We start from the raw sequence: 20130 nt of genomic DNA, 5'->3' as shown, positions 1-20130 counted from the left end.
TTTGCTTAGAGTAGACATGTTTATTAAGCTTTCACCAAAACCCTCCATTATATCAGAATAATTCTTACAAAACAGTTATCTGTGATAAAACCAGACCAATGCAGAGGAGATGGTGAGTAGACATTCCAATGCCTTAATACTGTGCTATTTGTCAACTTTCCCCATTTCTTATTTAATGACAATAATGACAGTGATTATTTATTGAGCACATACTGTGCACCAGGCAAACACCATCACTACAAATGCAGCTTCCTGCCAAATACTGACATTGGTTTTTACAAAGATACATGATACACATGTTTACCTCTAAAGCTGTGCTCTTTGTAAACTTTCCTCATTTCTTATTTAATAGCAGTGATAACAGAGGTAATTCAATAAGTTCAATAAATATATTGAACACATACAGCATGCTGGCAGACACCATCACTACAAACAAAACTTCCTGCCAGACATTAACAATGATTTTTGCAAAGATACAAGATGTGCACGTGGACCTCTCAGTGCTGTGCAGTATGCATATGCTATATACCCGACACATTTTACGATTCTCTCAGCAACCTGCAAAAGCTAAGTATTAATTACTCCTCTATATTATAAAGAAAAAGAGAAGACTTTCTTTTCTCCATAGGTCTGCAAGTGGCCTGGTTCACCCTATTCAGTGTCTAAATATAAGGTGAGGTAACCCTCCTCCCACAATTATCTCTCAGAAAAGGAGAAACCCCATATATTAGAGTCTTTCCATAGCCTCTTATTATAGAGCTCTTGCTCATAATTACCTTCTCTGAACAAAAAGTGCTGTTTGAAAAACACATCAGTCTGACTTGACCTCAATCAGTGCTAGTTTGGGCTGCCTATGGGAGGTCAACTGATGGGATTGTTTAAAATGAAGGAGGCTAAGAAATGAAAAAAACAGATTATGTAATTATTCCTGTGATTTCCCCCCATCCTTTAAAAGAACCTTTTAAATGGCAATATGGTCAATGGTTAAATTGTAGAGATCACAAAAACCCATATCCCTTGCTAACTGAACTCAAGAACCAAATAGCTTTGGATAATGAAGGGTATTTGTATAAATCTACAGGAAAACAGAAAAATCAGCTGTCCTCATACTACAGTGGATGTTGTGACAGCTTGCAGGTTGTCTACCTCCATTTTCCCCTTTTTCCACAGTAACAGGTGCCTGTTTGGTCAAGTGTCCTGGGATATAATTGGAAATGACTTCTGTGTCCTGACCTTAAAGTGACTGAGTGCCCCCCGGTCCCTTTCTCCCTTCCTCTGCCTAGTAGGTCACAGCCAACCTGACATAGGTTGTGATTTGGTGATCAGGTGATTAGGGATCACCCAAATACCTAGGTTTTGTTTAGCAAGAGACAAATAAACTTCTGTCTGGTTTTAACCTCTGTATTTTATTTAATCTTTATATTTAACCTTTGTATTTATAACCTCTTTTTTACAGTAACTTCACTGATACCTTCATCGTACTTGTAGTCTTAAAGAAAATGTCCAATGAGAGCACTAGACGTGGATTCAAAATTGCTTCGTATCAAACAAATTGGGTGGAAGTGAAAATGATGTGTTCTAGAAAAGTCAGAGGAGTTGGAAAGTAGCTCTAGGGATGAGAAAAACTGAATAAAAATCTTACATTAACTGTGAACAAAAACACCCCCCAATGTTTCTAAATTAATAGTACAGTATAAGTAAGTACATTTAACTAAAATAATGAATAAAAAATCCATCAGAAACGGACTCTTCCATTCAGATCTCCTAAGATTTACTCGAGCTAGCAAGTGAAATAAAATTTTTTTATTCTCATTAGGGAAATGCGAGTCCTTCGATTCTGCCATATACACTGCATCCCTAGATCTTTCTCTGTTTCCACCGTCCTTCCTAGGCTAAGCCATCTAAACTTAAGTACATCGTCTTCCAGTTTCCCATCCTGATGATCCAAGCTCCACAGAATAGTCAAAAGGATCTCAAACATTTACCTTAAAATATGTCTGTCTTCTTGAAACCCTCCAATGGCTTCCCAGTAATCAAACGATACAGACTTCACCTGTCACCACTCTCTCCCTTCCTAACTCACTGCCTTACCCCCAACCCCACACGTCCCTAAATATGAAGGGATATGGCTAAGTTCTCAGCTCAAATGTCATCTCCTCAGACACTCCCTTGCCTCATCCCCAGTCACTGTCTATATAAATTACCTTGCTTCATTTGTCACTATCTGAACTCATCTTGTTTGTCTGCTTGTGTATCAGCCATCTCCCCATGTTAAAGGCAGACTCCATGAGAACAGGCATCTTGTCTGTTTCTTCCCTCTATCCTTACTGTCTAGAACAACGGTAGCAGCACAGACTAAATGCTTAATAAATATCAGCTGCATGAAAGCTGGTCAACGTACAGCCAGGATTCAAACCTAGGTTTAGCGGAAACCTCTTAGATGTGATGAAGTGCGGGTTCCCTTTCTTTTCTTTAGACTCTGATGTGAACCTCATGCTTCTGCTATGCCATAAACATTCTAGTCCATGCATCTCCAAGTATATGCAGCCAGGTTCCTGAGGCATTACCTCACTTAAACCATGGGCTGCATCCTTGGCTGCTATCAGATACAAGCTTAGGTGGCAGAAAATGTTAACGCAGTGAATTACCCAAGCAAACATACTATGTGGTTCAACGCATATTCTTTTTCTCTTTTTTAAAAATAATGTTTATTTATTTATTTCGTGGGAGACAGAGACAATGCAAGGGGGGAGGCACAGAGAAAGAGAGAATCCCAAGCAGGCTCCACGCTGCCAGCAGAGCCCAACGCAGGGCTTGAACCCACAAAGTCGTGAGATCATGACCTGAGCCAAAACCAAGAGTCAGATTCTTAACCGACTGAGCTACCCAGGTGCCTCTCAACCTATAACTTTTTGTCTATAGCCCTGCTGTACACCAAAATGCCACACAACGAATTGTACCCACAAAGGAGACAGAGAGATCAGGGTATTTAACTGTCTGGCTCTTCTCCTATCAGGGGTTTCATTCCTACACAGAAGCGCGTGTCCAATTGCTTCACACGTAGCCTCAGAGTTCTTTCCCTCTGGGTTCTGAGTAACTCCGCCCTCTTCTCGGCCCTTCAGGATGTAGAAATAACTCCAAGCTGCTGACAAGGCCAAGTATTTCACCATACCTCATTGGATCCCCTTAATTATGCCCCCACCTCTGCACACAGACAGTGTCTTCGATAAACTCTCCTCAGTTAGTACAAAAACAAAAGTCTAATCTAAAGCATAGATCTGCATGATTTATAACTCTTGGTTTCCACGTTTATGTATAAGGTTCCAGGTTTATTTCTCTTCCGTTGGCAGTCGATAAGTATGTTTAATAGTGAGTGTGTGGTCTGCTGGAACATCTGCTATGTATGGGAAACCAATAATGCTTCGTTCTCAACACATTAGAGCACTTAGTAAGCATTTGGCAGGCCCCCAAACTGGTGGCCATAACACTACACATGCAATAAATGCTAGCAGACCCAGGATTTGGATGGCAGTCACCTTTGGGAAGAAGGGGATTACAATTCACTAATTCTTAGGGGAACACCATCACCGGACCATTTGGCACCATTAGCTTGATTGGGTGCATCCTCAAAAGCACAGATGGGAGGAAGGCATGAGAGTGAATATGTAACCTTGCACAAAGATAAACACTTCCGTCCACTCATCACATTTCAGCTTTATTTTACTGATCTGGTGTCTGCTGGGGAAAAGTGACAGACTGAACAATAGTCTACCACAACATGTTCTCTGCTGCATTCTGGGTGAGCATTCTTGCTCTCGGGGTGAAAGAAAGGTTCAGAGGCTCATTTCCGTATAAATGCAAAAGCTCTTGTTTAAATTGACAAAGTCTAATGATCTCTGCTTAGGAAAGTATTCATGATATGCAGGGTAGCACAATAAACATTTTGACAAGCAGGAAAGGACTAGTTTATGATTAAGAGGAGAACACCGAAGATCTTAACATTCCTTTGGTGTTCGTATCCTCATAGTTGATTGATCTGCACCCAAACAGTCTTATGTGTTCAACTCTGTGGACTTTATTGAAGCTATATTGAGGTTCATTGATTTTGTTATTGGCAACAACCAGCATAACCTACATATGGACTATATTAGCTAATTTATAAAAATTAATAAGAATTTTTAGAGTTTTACAGACATTAAAGAAAAATAATTTCTGTCTTATTCAACACATTTTTCTCAATTGTCACACTCCCTTATTGCAATTAAAATTATTCCTTTGAAGGCAGACCTTATAAGCAGGGCAATGGTTAAAAGCTAGTACCAAGACTGCCCTGTTTCAGTCTACTTACAGGCTGTGTGACCTTGAATGAGTTACTTAACTTTTCTGTGCCTCAGTTTCTCCATCTGTAACACAGGGGATAATGGCATCCTTTTCTCCCACTGATGTTAGGATTAAATGAGTAATGTGCTTAGAATTTTGACTGGGATAATCAGTGCTTGATAAATATTAGCTAAAAAAATTTTTAGAGGAACATATTGCAATTCAACAGTTTTTATTTTAATTTTATTTATTTATTTATTTATTTATTTATTTAGACAGAGAGTCAGGAAGAGGGGCAGAAGAGAGAGGGAGAGAGAAAGAATCTCACAAGGGGCAGAGAGGGAGAGAGAGGGAGAAAGAGAGAAACAGGGCTCACCCAATGTGGAGCTTGAACTCAAGCTCCTGAGCTGAAGTCTGATGCTTAACTGACTGAGCCATCCAGGTGTTGAGAGAGAGAGAGAGAGAGAGAGAGGAGAATCTTAAGCTGGTTCTATGCACAGCACAGAACTGGATATGGGGTTCGATCCCACAACCCTGGGATCATGACCTAAGCTGAAATCAAGAGTTGGACACTCAACCAACTGAGTCACCCAGGTGCCTCCATCCAAAGTGGGTTTTTTTTTTTTCAAGTAATTTAATTTTTTAAGTACTCTTTAAAGTTTTTTTTTCTAAAGTAATTTAATTTTTTAAGTAATCTCTACACCCATGTTGGGCTCAGACTCACAACCTTAAGATCAAGAGTCGCATGCTCTACTGGCAGAGCTAGCCAGGCACCCCTAGCTAAAAAATTTTTAAATCCAATTTCAGAGTGTTATCCAAGCCCACAGTTCCATCTAATATATCTTCCAGATATTTTCATAAGGCCTTCAGTATCTAAAATAGATCACAGCCTTACTGCTGCAAGACCTTTGATTGTAACTGTAAGCTGTTAGAAAAATCATGCCTTGCCAAGAATGCTGAAAGTTTCCGTAGAACCAAAATCTTTTAGCTCTAAAATTTTAATTTTTTCCACTCTATGAAAATATTTCTAAAATGCTTAGGACATTTTTCTGCCCTCACACACATCATTTTCTGCCAACTCCACCATCACAATGACTCAGTCTGTTTCTACAACATTAATTACTGCACAAAGTGCTACAAAGCACTTACATTTAAGAGGCCACTGTGCTTTTTAGTGGTCTTTTGTCTGCTCTTTCATATTTTCCCATCTCCTTCCTCATTGTCAAGGCATCAGCTGTCAATTCACACTGTTGCCAGTGTTCTCCTGTGACAAACACTGCTCCCATTTTATGTAAACTAGGATCCCATGACATGCTAGAGTGGGGTTTCAAATAAACACAAGTTCTGTGTGGTGAGAGTTTTTTTTTTTTTAATGTTTATTTATTTTTGAGAGAGAGAGATAGATAGACAAAGAGAGACAGAGTGCAAGCGGGGAAGGGACAGAGACGGGGACACAGAATCTGAAGCAGGCTCCAGGCTCTGAGCTGTCAGCACAGAGCCCAATGCAGGGCTTGAACCCACAAACTGCCAGATCACAACCTGGGCTGAAGTTGGATGCCTAACTGACTGAGGCACCCGGGAGCCCCTGTGGGGTGAGAGTTTTAAAGAGTTTTCTTGTAAAGGAACGTGCACAGAATTTGTGTCACCTATGGTAGCCACAAATGACCACTATGAACATGCACTTGAGGAATTATTTTGTGGAGGGTCCAATGTTGGGCACTTTACATTCATTAGTCTATTGAATCTTCGAAAGAACCGATTTTACAGATGCTGAATACAAGGCTTTAGGGAGATAAAAGTAGCTGAAGACCACACAGTGATAAAGTGGTGGTATGAAAATTTGAACCTAGTATGTTGGACACCCAAGTCTGGTGGTCAGAAAGTGCTCCCAACCCCGACCCACACTTTCTTTTTCCCAAGCTAAGTCAAGCTGCATAACCTAGGGGGCAGCAGCACATGTTGACATTCTCAAGCTCTCAAATCCCCTCCAGGCAGCTCAAGTTATTATCAGGATGGCCTGCCCCAGGTAAGTTGTCTAGCTCTCCTTTATTTCACAGAACTAACTTTGAAGTGAAGGCATGCTACTGATAAACACAGGAACATCTGTAGCTATCAGCTGTATGAGAAACAGCCTCCATCTACTGAGGGAACCAGTGTTGATTAATCGCTAACCTAGCTGGTGCCTTCTGAGTTTTCTAGCATCTGCCTCTGAATGTGGGAAATAGTCTTTTTAAAGTAACCAAGCCTCTGTTATTGTTGTGAGGTTATTATAGTTCATCTGGCCAGGTCTCCAATTTCCATAGCCCGGGTGGTGTCAGATGACAAGGGAATACTGCTTTAGTTTGAATGCTGATGGAGCACAGTGACATCTTTCAAATGCAGATTTCAACATTTCAGTTTCTAAATGTGGATTTCTTTTAAATTATTGTGACCCTAACCATTTGCTTTTTATCTGTCTCCTCAATCAGCAGGTGTGTTTTTTTTTTTCTCCTTCCTTGTCTTCCAATTATTTGTTTAAATCTTGTAATTGTTTCCCCAGCTCTCCACCAAGCCTTGTGGGGAAAGGATTTAGTATTTCTTTTTGTAGAATAATGCACCAAGGTCTTTTTCTTTCTCAAACTAAGATAGACCAAGTAGTAAATCCAGCATTATAGGAGGCCCAGGAATGTTGTTTAATCCCATTAGGCCTTGCCTTTCTGGGTAAAAATCATCAGGAAAACTGCAAACCAAACTTTTTTTAAAATTAATTTACTTTTTAAAATATTTTAGTTAGTTAACATACAGTGCAATACTGGTTTCAGAAGTAGAATTTAGTGATTCCTCACTTACTTACAACACCCTGTGCTCATGGACAAGGCTCCATCACCCACCTCCTTCCATCAACCCTGTTTGTTCTCTGTTGTTAAGAGTCTCTGGTGGTTTGTTTTCCCTCTCTTCTCTTTTTCTGCAAACCAAACTTGAGAGGAGCACCTGGGAGAAGAATTGTTACCACGGCAGATTCCTCAGAGCCCCCAGTCGGAATGCCTTCATTTCTTTCCTTCTGATCTGCACTATGGGCCAGATTTATCACACGGTATTCTGTCTTCAGTTACAAAGCAGGGATGGCACTGAGGTCTTCTTTGCATCCCTCCGACGCCCTTCCCATGCCAAACATAATCCCTTGCACAGAGTGTACACTCTATTTCTCGTTTAAATATTTATTGGACACCTACCTATAAAGACAGGCGCTGCATTAGGCTCTGGGGATTCAGTCTTGAATGTTTGCTGAACTGACTTGTAGATAAAAGGAAACCATGAAAATGCAAAGCCATTATCCAACTGGACCATAGGGATGTTTCCTTTTGCTCTTTGGTGGCAATTTTTAATTAAATGTGCATAGGCATTAAGTGATAGAAGCCAAAATGACAGAAGGCTCACTGCCTCCAAGAAGTTCCTGAACAGGTCCTGCCTGGAGGAAGGAAGGGCTTTCATGCTGTGTGTGCCACGGTGCCCAGCTGGCAAGGTGCAGGCTTGCTCAGCTCACCTTTCTAAGCCTTTCCCGGCATCCTGTGACAGATTTCCCTTCTCCTTCTGCATAGGATACTCAGTGAGCATTATTAGCTCTTTATCTAAATGACTAAAGGGGCATTTCAAGAACTCCTTTGTGAGGTGAATAGCAGTTTTCCAGAATCTAGAACAACGGACCTAAAATTAAATGGGCCTGGGTTATTTAATGTTAAAGAGTCCTGGAACATCTGTAGAAGAGACACTAATTGCTTGCTATTTTAATAAATTGGTATTGGTTCTAATGAGTTGATTTATTTTAAAAAAGTAGAGCACACATCAAGGGCTGAAGATGGGTTTGAGCTGAGGGGAGACTGTCACTTGGGGTTAGGGAGGAGGCGGAACGTTTTAACCTGAGAGCAGAATCTTCTTGTGGTTTAACAGATGAGGTCTCTGCATTTTATAAATTGTGGAGTCATCCAGGGGCCTCGTTTCCAGGATTTCCTCTCTTCATATTTATGAGACCGACAGGTTTATTCTGCCGAAAGTTCAGAGAACTATAGGTCACGGTGCAGATTTTTCTACAAAGAGCTTACTGTACAGAACTGAGTCCCACTCAAAGGCTTGAGCAACTTTTTCGCTGATGACATTAGGAATTTTAGGCAACTAAGAAATAAGCTTTAGGGATGTCTCTGACTTTGGTCAAATGCAAATAAATAAAAACATTGTTAAGATAAAGATTGTTTAGGTGATATGAATGCCTATGAGCAAGTAAATCAGAATTCTGGTGACAAAAGTTGCTTTTTTGACAAAAGTGGTGTTTCAGGCTCTGCCTCTGGGCAAGGGTCATTACACCAGGATTCATAATTTCTAATAAAGGAGGTCTAAGAAACCTCAGAAATAGGAAGTGATATTTTGTGCATATGGGTATTTTTCTGGAGTATAGGTTCATAGCCCTCATGATTCCCAAAGGATCCATGAACTAAAACAACATGAAGACTGTTCTTGTTTTCTTCCTTTTATCTTTCCTTCTTTCCTTCCTTCCTTCCCTCCTTCCTTCCTTCCTTCCCTCCTCCTCCTTCCTTCCCTCCCTTTATTTCTTTTTCTTAATTGTATGCATTTTCTTCAGGATGACCTAAGGCCTTAAACATTCTCAGCAAGCAAGTGGCTGGTCTTTGGCAAGTGGGTACCTACTACTGGAGGATTAAGGACTTGCTCAGCATGAATCCTGCACACACACATACGGATTTAAGTCTTATGGTAACGTATGATTATTCTTATTACGATTATTGAAACCAGGAATGATAATCTTAACGCCCATTTAACCTTAGTTTGTTCTTGCTGCACCATACTTGTCTCCTGTGTTACTCTTTCCTTGTATTGTTACCTCTATAAAATGTTTTTGGAATGAGGAGAGAGGTAGGGAGGGGGGGATGTAAAACCAAAATGAAATAATTTCATGTTGCATCCAAACCCTGCACACGTTGCATACAATGCCTGCACAGTGAAATCACTGTTTTGTTTTTTCAATTCACGCAGCTGGCATTCTTTCCTGCACCATTTTATCTTTTCAATTCCACAGCCTACCTTTGCTGTTGAGCCCCCACTATTCACCGGACTCTGTGTTAGGAATATAAAAAGAGGATGACAAGGCTCCTGCTGTTAAGCTTACATCCCATATGTTAGAGAAATAGATTCTACTGGGTGAGTACTCCCTGGTTAAAAGAAAACTGAGAAGATATTTCCAAAGAACATATACAAATAGCCAATAAGCACATGAAAAGACGCTCATAGTCATTAGCCACGTAAATCAAAAGCACTATGAAATACCACTTCACACTCACTAGAATGGGTATAATAAAAAAGACAGACAGTCACAACTGTCAACAAAGATGTGGCGAGACTGGAACCCTCATACATTGCTAGTGGGGATGTAAAATGGTGCAGTCATTTTGGAAAACTTTGGCAGTTCTTCAAACTGTTAAATATGGTTACCATATGACTCAGCAATTTCTTTCCTAGGTATATACCCAAAAGAACCGAAAGCATATTCATGAAAAACTGTTACATGAATGTTCATAGCATTTATATAATAGCCAAGAACCAGAAACTATGCAAATGTCCATCACCTGTGAATGGATAAACAAAATGTATAACCATACCAAGCAAGACTTTAATAAATAAAAAGCTGGAGGTGGCAGGTGTGAAGAGGTAGATGGGAACTCTGTACTCTCCATTCAGTTTTTCTGTAAACCTAAAATTGCTCCAAAAAAAGTCCACTTAAAACTGTGGTATAGCTATACAATGGGATATTACTGAGCCACAAAAATGAGTGAAATACTAATGCATGCTACATTGATGAACTGTGAAACATTATGCTAAGCGAAAGCAGCCAAATACAAAAGGCCATGTACTGTATGATTCCATTTATATAAGATGTCCAGAATGGGCAGGCCCACAGAGACAGAGTAAGTTAGTGGTTGCCAGGGGCTGGGGAAAAGGGAGAGCAGAGAGTAGTTGCTAATGGGTAGGAGGTTTCTTTTGGGAGATGATAAATATGTTCTGAAATTTGATAGTGGTGATGTTTGCATAACTTTTTGAATAAACTACAAACCAGTTAATTGTATACTTTAAAAGGGTGAATACTATGGTACGTGAATTATATCTCAATTTTAAAAAGAACCACTGAGCTGGAGGAGGGAGGGGGGTAGTTCCTGTCCTTGGGTACACAAGGTAATGGTTTATTTGCTGGCTCTAATCACATCACATTCTTTTAACTCATTGTCTCTGTCTTAAGCATTGAAGGTATCCAACACTTTTTCTACAATAACCATCTTTCCCTTTTATATTCTGACTTCCCCCTTTCTTTTTCATATTATTTCAAAGCAAAGGACTATTAATGAACTCATCATGACTACCATTTATCAAGAGCCTAAGAAAGGGGATTTTTTTTTTCACACCGTTTAAGTTGTATTCTGAGACTAAACAACATTGTCTTTGGTTGACCAAACGCAAGATGAAGAATAATCCATTAAGATGTGCTGAGCAAATCAGTTATTCAGGAAGAACAAAAGCAGACAGAGATGGAAGAGGACACAGGACCAAGCCTTGGCTCCAATGAAATAAAGCTGTCTATAGCTCCTTGCACAATAATGCCATCACCAAACAAAAATGAGAAGACAAACGTAAAGAATGAGGACTCCTATAAGTCATTAATCTGTCTTTTCAGTCTCATAAATAAGTACAGCATTCACTGTGGGTGTCCAAGAAAATAACGCAATATGGCAGCTCTCAATGCCAACGCTCAGAGATTTTTACTTTAAAGTTATAACTTTAGTTTTACTAAAACTGTACTTATTCATATAACGTATATATTTCTGGGATGTAAAATATTTATTTATATATTGCAAATTCTGAGAACTGACATTTTCTGGTGTTCATGGTGTCTCACCCATTGTAATAAAAATCTCCATTTCATCTCATATTTTACAATATTGAACATCTATATGTATACATATAACATCATATTCATATTTAATTTTTTAAAAGCAAATAAAATAACTAGGCCAGTAAGTATGCCCAGCCCTATAGATCTGCATCAAGATAACCTGTTTTCATCATCTGTAGGCACTTTAGGTGGTTCCAAGTAATTTCATCGTATAATTTCTGCTAGAATTACATAGTATAAATGTGTTAGACCATCCAGTTTACATTTCTCCAACTTTGCTCTTTTTTCTATGTCTATATAATGCACACATGTCCCTACACTTACTCAATTATTAACAATAAGTACACAAAATATTCCACTCTCTGCCCACTTCCTTAAAAAAAAAAAGAGAGATGTTTCTGGGTAGTGGGTATAACATCAATATAGTATTCTTTGTCTTGATATACAAGTGCTTTGTTTCAAATGTGAAATCACCCCAGTCATATTGTTCTGAGAAAAACATTAAGAGTAAGTGCATTTACCTGGCTTTACAAGGCCTGACTTTGGTTCCTTCTTATATCGAGATGACTGGATGCTTCCTTCACTAACCATTCCAACTGTGCATTTCTTTCTGGAAAAGTCTTCATCACTTCCAGGGCAAAAGCCAACAGGGCTGTTTCCGGTATCCGAGGGTGTCTTCACAGGAGACACTGACTGGCTACTGGGACAGCCTGTGTCATCTGGAAGACAGGAATCAATAAGTGTTTAATGAGGAGGAGGAAATCAATGATGGCAAAGAGAAGCCATGCAGTGAGCCATGCACACGTGCACTCACACACACGTGCACGGCTCAGGAGGCTCTGGGTTAATGCCTGGGGATGCCTCTCCTTTTATTTTCCATATTTTGGCCAATTGTGTTAACAAAGAAAATATCAGCTATCATAGAACATATTTTAAGGCAAAATCTTCTAAGCTTTTTGGACCACAAGTATTCCTGTAGCATTCATGTTGTCAACACGTAAAGATTTGTCTGTTTTAATGCTTTAGGTAGTATCCTTTTGGGTCAAAACTTGTCTATAGATTTTTTCATGCAGTTAGTAATAAAAAGTTCACCATAGCAACTTGGGGGCATTAGTGGGAACTCTTCAGAGGTGTTTGTGTTAGGAAAAAAACGTTACTTGAATATCACTGACCATATCCAGTTTTCGATTACTTGGCTTATCAACTGGTCAATAGAGTTTGAGAGGTAACAGAGTTGGCTTTTGGAGTTCAAGGGAGCAGAAAAAAGTGATCCTGTTTTATTACCATACATACCCACCCAAAATATATTAATCCAATATCTTGCTGTCTGTGCTAAACTGGTAAAATGAAAATAATATTCAATTAGAAACTTTCTATAATCTATAACTTTCAAGTTATAGATTATAACTATGATCATTATTATAAGCTACCATGTATGATATGAAATGACCTGTGTAGATGCTTATTAAGCAAACAGGAAAGTCATAGCTGGCTCCTATAAATGCTTTCCATAATATTCATCGTGGTTGGTTAATTCATTTATACTTTGATGATGAGAACTGTATGGGAATTTAAAGTAAATCAATATTACTTAAAAGTATGTCAAATCAAAATAGTCAATTAGTGGTAAATATTCATTAATAAATAATTCTTCATTATACAGAAATATTTTGATGGCAGGGTTACTTTGGTAACTCATAAGAGAAAAAAATGAATAAAGACTTTTAGTACTAAACTTTAGAACTATTACATTTTTATGAATATTAAAAGAATTAAAATAATTTGCTCCCCATGAAAGACCATCTTAAACTCCATAGCTTTTTTAATAAAGACTGAAAGAGAACTAGGCATGAATAAAATATACTGGTTGCCTGAAATAAGATGACTAGAATCCATATAAAAAGTAATTGCCATTGTTTCATTTTTGGCTTTTATTTCAGTTTTTATGAAACTGATATTAAGAAATATCCTAGTTTCTGGAACAAAGTGAACTTGGCACTGGTAAAATGATTTGTTTCTCCTAATATCCTTTTTTCCTTTTTCATTTTGGACATACTATACACACAGGACCGCAATGGTCCATTCTTGGAAGTGGATGGTTTTTAGTGCACTGTTCATGCCTTCTACCTTGGCTGCTCTTTTATTTATTTTATTTTATTTTTTTTAATTTTTTTTTAACGTTTATTTATTTTTGGGACAGAGAGAGACAGAGCATGAACAGGGGAGGAGCAGAGAGAGAGGGAGACACAGAATCTGAAACAGGCTCCAGGCTCTGAGCTGTCAGCACAGAGCCCGACGCGGGGCTTGAACTCACGGACCGTGAGATCGTGACCTGAGCCGAGGTCGGACGCTTAACCGACCAAGCCACCCAGGCACCCCTTGGCTGCTCTTTTAAAAATGCCAGTTCTTACCAAACTCCAGAAGAAATTTTGGCCCTGAATTACAGTGATGAGAACCCCTCTGGGCTGCTACCTCTCAACTATTTCATCAAGTATTGTCCCTGCCTTTTTCTCACATTTGCATGCCTCATGCTTCAACCCAAAGAAATCCTAGTTTCCCTCTAAAGGTGCAAAGCTGCTAATTACTCAGACAGATTCCAGCAATTTTACAAGGCTCAACAGGTCTGTACATTGCCTCAGGAGGTCCTCTGTTCTTGATTCCTCCGATCCCAAAACAGATAAACCCAAGCAAATGAGGTCTAATCATTCAAAAATACCCACTGCCTTTAAAATTATTTCCTTATGAGTCACTTCCATAAATTACTCCTTTGGAAAGAAAGATGGCCCAAATAGAAATCCATGTTTCAAATTCTCTACCCTAAAATGTAATTTTTCTTGAAAACTCTCAGACTCAAGGGAACCAAGTCCAACAATGTCCAGTATTGAGAAACACTGTCAAAATTATAATTTAAATAGATAGCAAATGTGTTTTGTTGGTTCTATTATCATTTTGCCAGGAATATGTATAAACCATGTTTTCAGTACTAATAATGTTAAGGATTAAGTGCTAGGTCTGGTGAAAAATTGGGACGTGAAATTATATAGAAAAGTGGCAGTTTAGGGAAGGCAGAAGTACATGGAATGTGTGCTTCACCTATATTTACAGCTAGTATCTCCAGGAGAAGGGATTTAGAAGATGAATACTTAAATAAATCTGACGTAGGTACTACATACAGCATCTGAATCACTACATAAACTGGTGTTCACCCACATCTCTTAACTGTCTAGTACTGCCCTTCATCTTGAGGGGGAAACAATAGACATGATCTTTCACTGGTTAAACAGACATATACATATATATATAGCAAGTCTTGGCACTGAACCAGCCCACAGGCATTATACCCAGCCCCCACACTGATGGAGCTTATAAATAAGCAAAAGGGATTGGGTAAATATCACTTACTATACATAGTTCCTGTAAATTGGCAAGTTTGTTAAAGCAAATCCATACTCAAGAAAGTCGGTGAGTTATCAGAGAAGTTTGGGGGTATTCACCTGTTTTGTCTGATGGGATCAATACTAACAATAGAAACTGGTTTTAGACAGGGCAAGGCCATTAAATTTCCTACTAGAGAGAATAAACTTTAAGTCATGCAAAGTAAGACCCTAGCAAAGGCAACAGAAGCCCCTGTACCAGGGAGTCATCCGGTAACCTGAGGCACCTGAGGTATTTTCCTCTGGTAGCACTGAAAAAGTCATTATTTTTTCAACAAGCCTTGCTTAAGATTCCTTTCCCCCTTTCCCTCCCCTTCCTTGCTCTTCCTCCTCCTCCTTTTTAACATCATGGTTTCAGTTGGAGGCAGACTACCAGTCCAGATGAAGATGATACTCCTTTCCAAAATTCTATGTAAAATATTCTCCCTTCACATTTACTGTAAGATTCTAAGAAGACTGCAGCCAAGTTGATGCTTTTTGGTTATTCATGTCTAATCTTACTACGTGCCAAACTACATGTGGATCAAGCACATACTTAAAGAGATTTATTTATTAAACCCACTTCAGTTAAACCCTTTGAGTACGCCTTCTGTTTCCTGCTGCTACTAGCTGAGTTTGTCCTGTGGAATCCATAGATTTATAACCACAGAATTTATAATTATGGCTTTTTTGGTTATGTTAGTATAAAGAAATTATCAATGACAAAAATTTCTAAGACGACGCCATGAGGAAACTATTTCAGGGCAGGAAATGACTGAAATCCTGAATGATCTACCCAAAAAGTGTGGAGTGTTTCAAATTTCCAGAAAAATGCCTGAGAAAAACAAGAACATTTTAGCCTGGCTTTGGCATAGGGAACCTTTCCTGAAAGGCTTTAGGAAAAGCATGTGGAAGACTGTCAGTCTATTGGAGAGGGAGAAGTTTTTCTTTTAAAACACACACACACACACACACACCTCTACCACAGCGCTTACACAATTGAGCTTTTACACTTCTTTATTATTCACAGTAAGTATAACTTCATTAAAAAAAAAACATACAACAAGACCATGTTTCATGTTTTACACATTGTGATCCATTTGAAAATACAGGATAACTTCCTTCTGAGGTAAATAATTTTAAATCCCACTTAAATAGGCCCAGGATGGTCCCTGGTGGAGCAGGGGTAAAGGTGACTCTTATCAAGGCTTTTGATCACCACCTATAATGAAGGAGACTAATTTACATTTCCTTCTTGATTTATATTAAGGAATAGGTTATTTTGTTCTTGTTCATTTGCTCTGAATCTGTCAACACACAGGATTAAGGATAAAGAAAGAATACTCATAGATCCAGGAAGTTCCACAAGCTGTGGCCTATCTAAAGTCCTGTAAAGAAACAGACCTACTAAATAGTTTCCAAATTGTTGTTAAGGAAAAAAAAATGTTGAGGTCTATAAAGACAGATGAGACAAAATTATTATAATTTTGTAGCCTGGGGATTGTTTTAAAAAAATGTCCTTTAATCTATTTTTCCTCTTTTTACATTACAAGCTCTTTAAGAATATGGGACATAGTTAATAATTGTACAATTATAATTCTGAAAAAATGTGTATATAAGTATATTTTAAAATAATTTGTATCTTGGGGCACCTGGGTGGCTCAGTTGGTTACGCATCCGACTCTTGATTTTGGGTCAGGTCACGATCTCACAGTTTATGGGATCGAGCCTTGCATCAGGCTCTGCGCTAACAGTGCAGAGACTGCTTGAGAGTCTCTTTCCCTCTCTCTCTCTGCTAGTGCTCTCTCTCTCTCTCTCTCTCTCTCTCAAAAATAAATAAACTTAAATATATATATATATATTTAAAATAATTTGTATCTTATTTTAAATGCATTAAAGGAACTTGCTAAGTTAAAGGAAATCTGATGGGGTTGTTAAAATTTTAACTTACTATTTATTTATTATTTATTTTAATGTTTATTTATTATTATTTTTTTTTTTTAATTTTTTTTTTAACGTTTATTTATTTTTGAGACAGAGAGAGACAGAGCATGAACGGGGGAGGGGCAGAGAGAGAGGGAGACACAGAATCGGAAACAGGCTCCAGGCTCCGAGCCATCAGCCCAGAGCCTGACGCGGGGCTCGAACTCACGGACCGTGAGATCGTGACCTGGCTGAAGTCGGACGCTTAACCGACTGCGCCACCCAGACGCCCCGAATGTTTATTTATTATTGAGAGAGAGAGAGAGAGGAGACAGAGCACAAGCAGAAAGGCAGAGAGACAGGGAGACACAGAATCCGAGGCAAGCTCCAGGCTGTCAGCACAGAGCCCGATGTGGGGCTTGAACCCACAAATGGTGAGATAATGACCTGAGCCAAAGTCAGATACTTAACTGACTAAGCCATCCAAGTGCCCCTAACTTAATCCTTAAAATCATAAAAGTAATAATTCTTAATGCAGAGGATCTAGATAGAGTACAGAAGAGTACAAAGAAGTAAAAAGAGAAAATAAACAGACAATAGTTTCCTATAACAGGAAAAATATTTAACAATTTTGCATATTTCTTATTGATCTTTTAATTATGCATATGGTTTATTTTCTCTCTTGCTTTTTAAAGCTCTGTTTCAACATATAGTATAGACAGTTTCATTACTCTGTTACTGAATACTTTCCCCAGGAACCTGTTAGGCTATAAAGAAAGAAGCTATTAAAGACTGACAGGAGCCAACACAAAAGGGCCCACATTGGCCAAAGATGGGACAATTTGAGCATCAGAAAGAATACATAATTAATGCCAGCTGACTGATAACCACTGGATACACAAAAAAATTCTGTGAGCTCAGAGTCATAAAAATAGGAAACTACAGAGAGAAAGAAGGACCCTTTTCACCTAAAAGAATGCCAACACACTGGAAATCATTGGCAGTGATCTAGGGACCAATTCTTTATATTGAACTGTGGCAATTAAAAGGAAAGAAAAAACTAGCACATATCCTGATTGAAAAACCGTTCCTGTACAAACTATATTTCAGTATAACTGAAATCCCTCACTGATATTGGAGAGTTCTCCTTTACAGAAGCATCTGGTTAATGAAAATATATGGAATAACAGAAAGTTACTTTTTTGTAACTATTTTTTAAATGTTTATTTATTTATTTTGAGAGATAGAGAGTGCGAGCATGCAGGGGAGAGGGGCAGAGAGAGGGAGAGAGAGAATTCCAAGCAGGCTCCATATTTTGCGTGGAGCCCAATGTGGGGCTCGATCTCAAGACCATGAGATCATGCATGAGCTAAAATCAAGGAGTCAGATGCTTAATTGACTGAGCCACCCAGGTGCCCCAGTTTTGTAATTGTTTCTAATGAAAGAATTGATTTAGATAACACACATAATAGATGAGCCATGAGACAACAGTCTGATAGAGAATTTCCAGTGAAGAGATCAGACCTTACCCATCTCTACCCATTCTTAGCATCACCAGTAGTGGGATAACAGACATGATGTACCTTCTGATGGGATGTCCAGATGAAACACACAGCTTTCCCCATGAAGTATTCTTGCCACAAAAATTTCCCCTGAATCTAACCAAGTTTAAAGCTAATGTCCACCTTATAAAATATATGGAGAACAGAGAGTAATGAGTTAAAACAGGGGCTGGCAAGCTGCAACCTGCAGGCAAATTCTGCTTGCTGCCTGCTTTTGTAAACAGAATGTTACTGGAACACAGCCATGCTGAATCCTTTAGGTATTGTCTACTGTGGCTTTCCAGCTACAATGGCAGAGTTGAATAATTATGACACAGATCGTCTGGCTAGCACAGTCGTAAATATTTACTATTTTGTTCTTTACAGAAAAAGTTGTTTGGCCTCTGGGTTAAATGATATGAGGAAGCAAACAGACACTTTTGAAACAACTGGAGCTATTTCAATATTCTCCATGATACCAAGGAATTATGGTAATTGTGCAGTAATGAAAATGGCACTATGATTAGGTGAGAAAATGTCAATTTTTTAAAGAAATGCTTGCTGAGGTGTATAGGTAGAAATGAAATGACATGAGGCCTGGAGATTTGCTTTTTAAAATGCTTCAGCAAAGTAAACAAAGAAAAAAGGGAATAGATGTAGCAAATATGACAATATCTTGTTATTGCTTAATCTTGTCAAAGTAGATAAGCAGTATATGGGGGTCACTGTAATATTCTGTTTCTGAGTATGTTTTTAAAAGTTCCTTGGGGCGCCTGGGTGGCTCAGTCGGTTAAGCGGCCGACTTCGGCTCAGGTCATGATCTCGCGGTCTGTGGGTTCGAGCCCCGCGTCGGCTCTGTGCTGACAGCTCAGAGCCTGGAGCCTGTTTCAGATTCTGTGTCTCCCTCTCTCTGACCCTCCCCCGTTCATGCTTTGTCTCTCTCTGTCTCAAAAATAAATAAAAAAATGTTAAAAAATTTTTTTAGAAGTTCCAAAATATTTGATTTAATTTCTCAAAAACTTACTTTAAATGAGTAATTATTTAAAATAGATACAAACATATCATTTTAAAAAGTCAATTCCATCTTGTGGGTTATTTTAGGTTGTTTCTAATTTTGTCACTACTGTTGAAATTGTTTTGAATAACACATTTTAAAAATAAATCTTTGGTCAATTTTTTTTATTGTCTTATAGAACGTATATCCAAAGTGGAATTACTAAGCCCTCAAAGAAGTTTGAGACAACTTATACTCCTATTATTATTGAATGAGAGTGTCCTACTTATAAAATCCCTGCAAGTATTGAATACCATTTGTTTGCATTTTTGCCAAATTTATAATGAAAAACATATTTTTGATGTTTTAGCTGCATATATTTATTAGTGAAGCTTAATGTCTTTCATATGTTCACTGGATCTTTTTACTTAGTCTATGAATTGTTAGTTTGACAATTTTTCCACTAAAATGTTATGGATTTCTTATTGATCTGTAAGAAATCCTTATATATATGAAGGGCACTAATCCTTTGTTATGTTTCACTGAGTTTGCTTGTTTTTAATTTACAGTATTTTTTAAAAAAATTTTTAATATTTTTGAGAGAGAGAGAGAGAGACAGCACGAGCAGGGGAGGGGCAGAAAGAGGGAGACAGAATCCGAAGCAGGCTCCAGGCTCCAAGCTGTCAGCACAGAGCCCAACGCAGGGCTGAACGCACCAACAGTGAGACCATGACCTGAGCCAGAGATTGATGCCCAACCGACTGACTGACTCACCCAGGCGCCCCTTAATTTACAATGTTTTGACATACAAACCTTCTTCTACTTCTAGTTGTCAAATCTCTCCATATTTTCCTTTGTGATTTCTTCCGATGCTTTAATGATTAGAATGTCCTTCTTCACTCCAAGATCAATTAAACATTTACTTATATTTTCTTCTAGATTTTTATAGTTTCACTCTTCATTTAAATTTAATCCATCTAGAATTCATTAATTTTTTAATGTTTTATT

General features: G+C 38.4%; 1 protein-coding gene across 1 annotated transcript in view; it reads right to left on the bottom strand.

Moving 5' to 3' along the window:
- Positions 1–20130, bottom strand: part of SYBU (syntabulin) — a 73886-nt gene that overhangs the window by 37070 nt on the left and 16686 nt on the right. Inside the window, exon 3 of the mRNA XM_049633001.1 lies at positions 11773–11970. Within this exon, the coding sequence (XP_049488958.1) occupies positions 11773–11970 (198 nt within the window). The remainder of the gene's footprint in view (positions 1–11772; positions 11971–20130) is intronic.

Source organism: Panthera uncia, chromosome F2 (assembly GCF_023721935.1).
Source record: "Panthera uncia isolate 11264 chromosome F2, Puncia_PCG_1.0, whole genome shotgun sequence".
In the NCBI taxonomy this organism is placed as follows: domain Eukaryota; kingdom Metazoa; phylum Chordata; class Mammalia; order Carnivora; family Felidae; genus Panthera; species Panthera uncia.
Note: the sequence above shows the minus strand (reverse complement) of the source record. Positions and strands in the feature narration are given on the sequence as shown.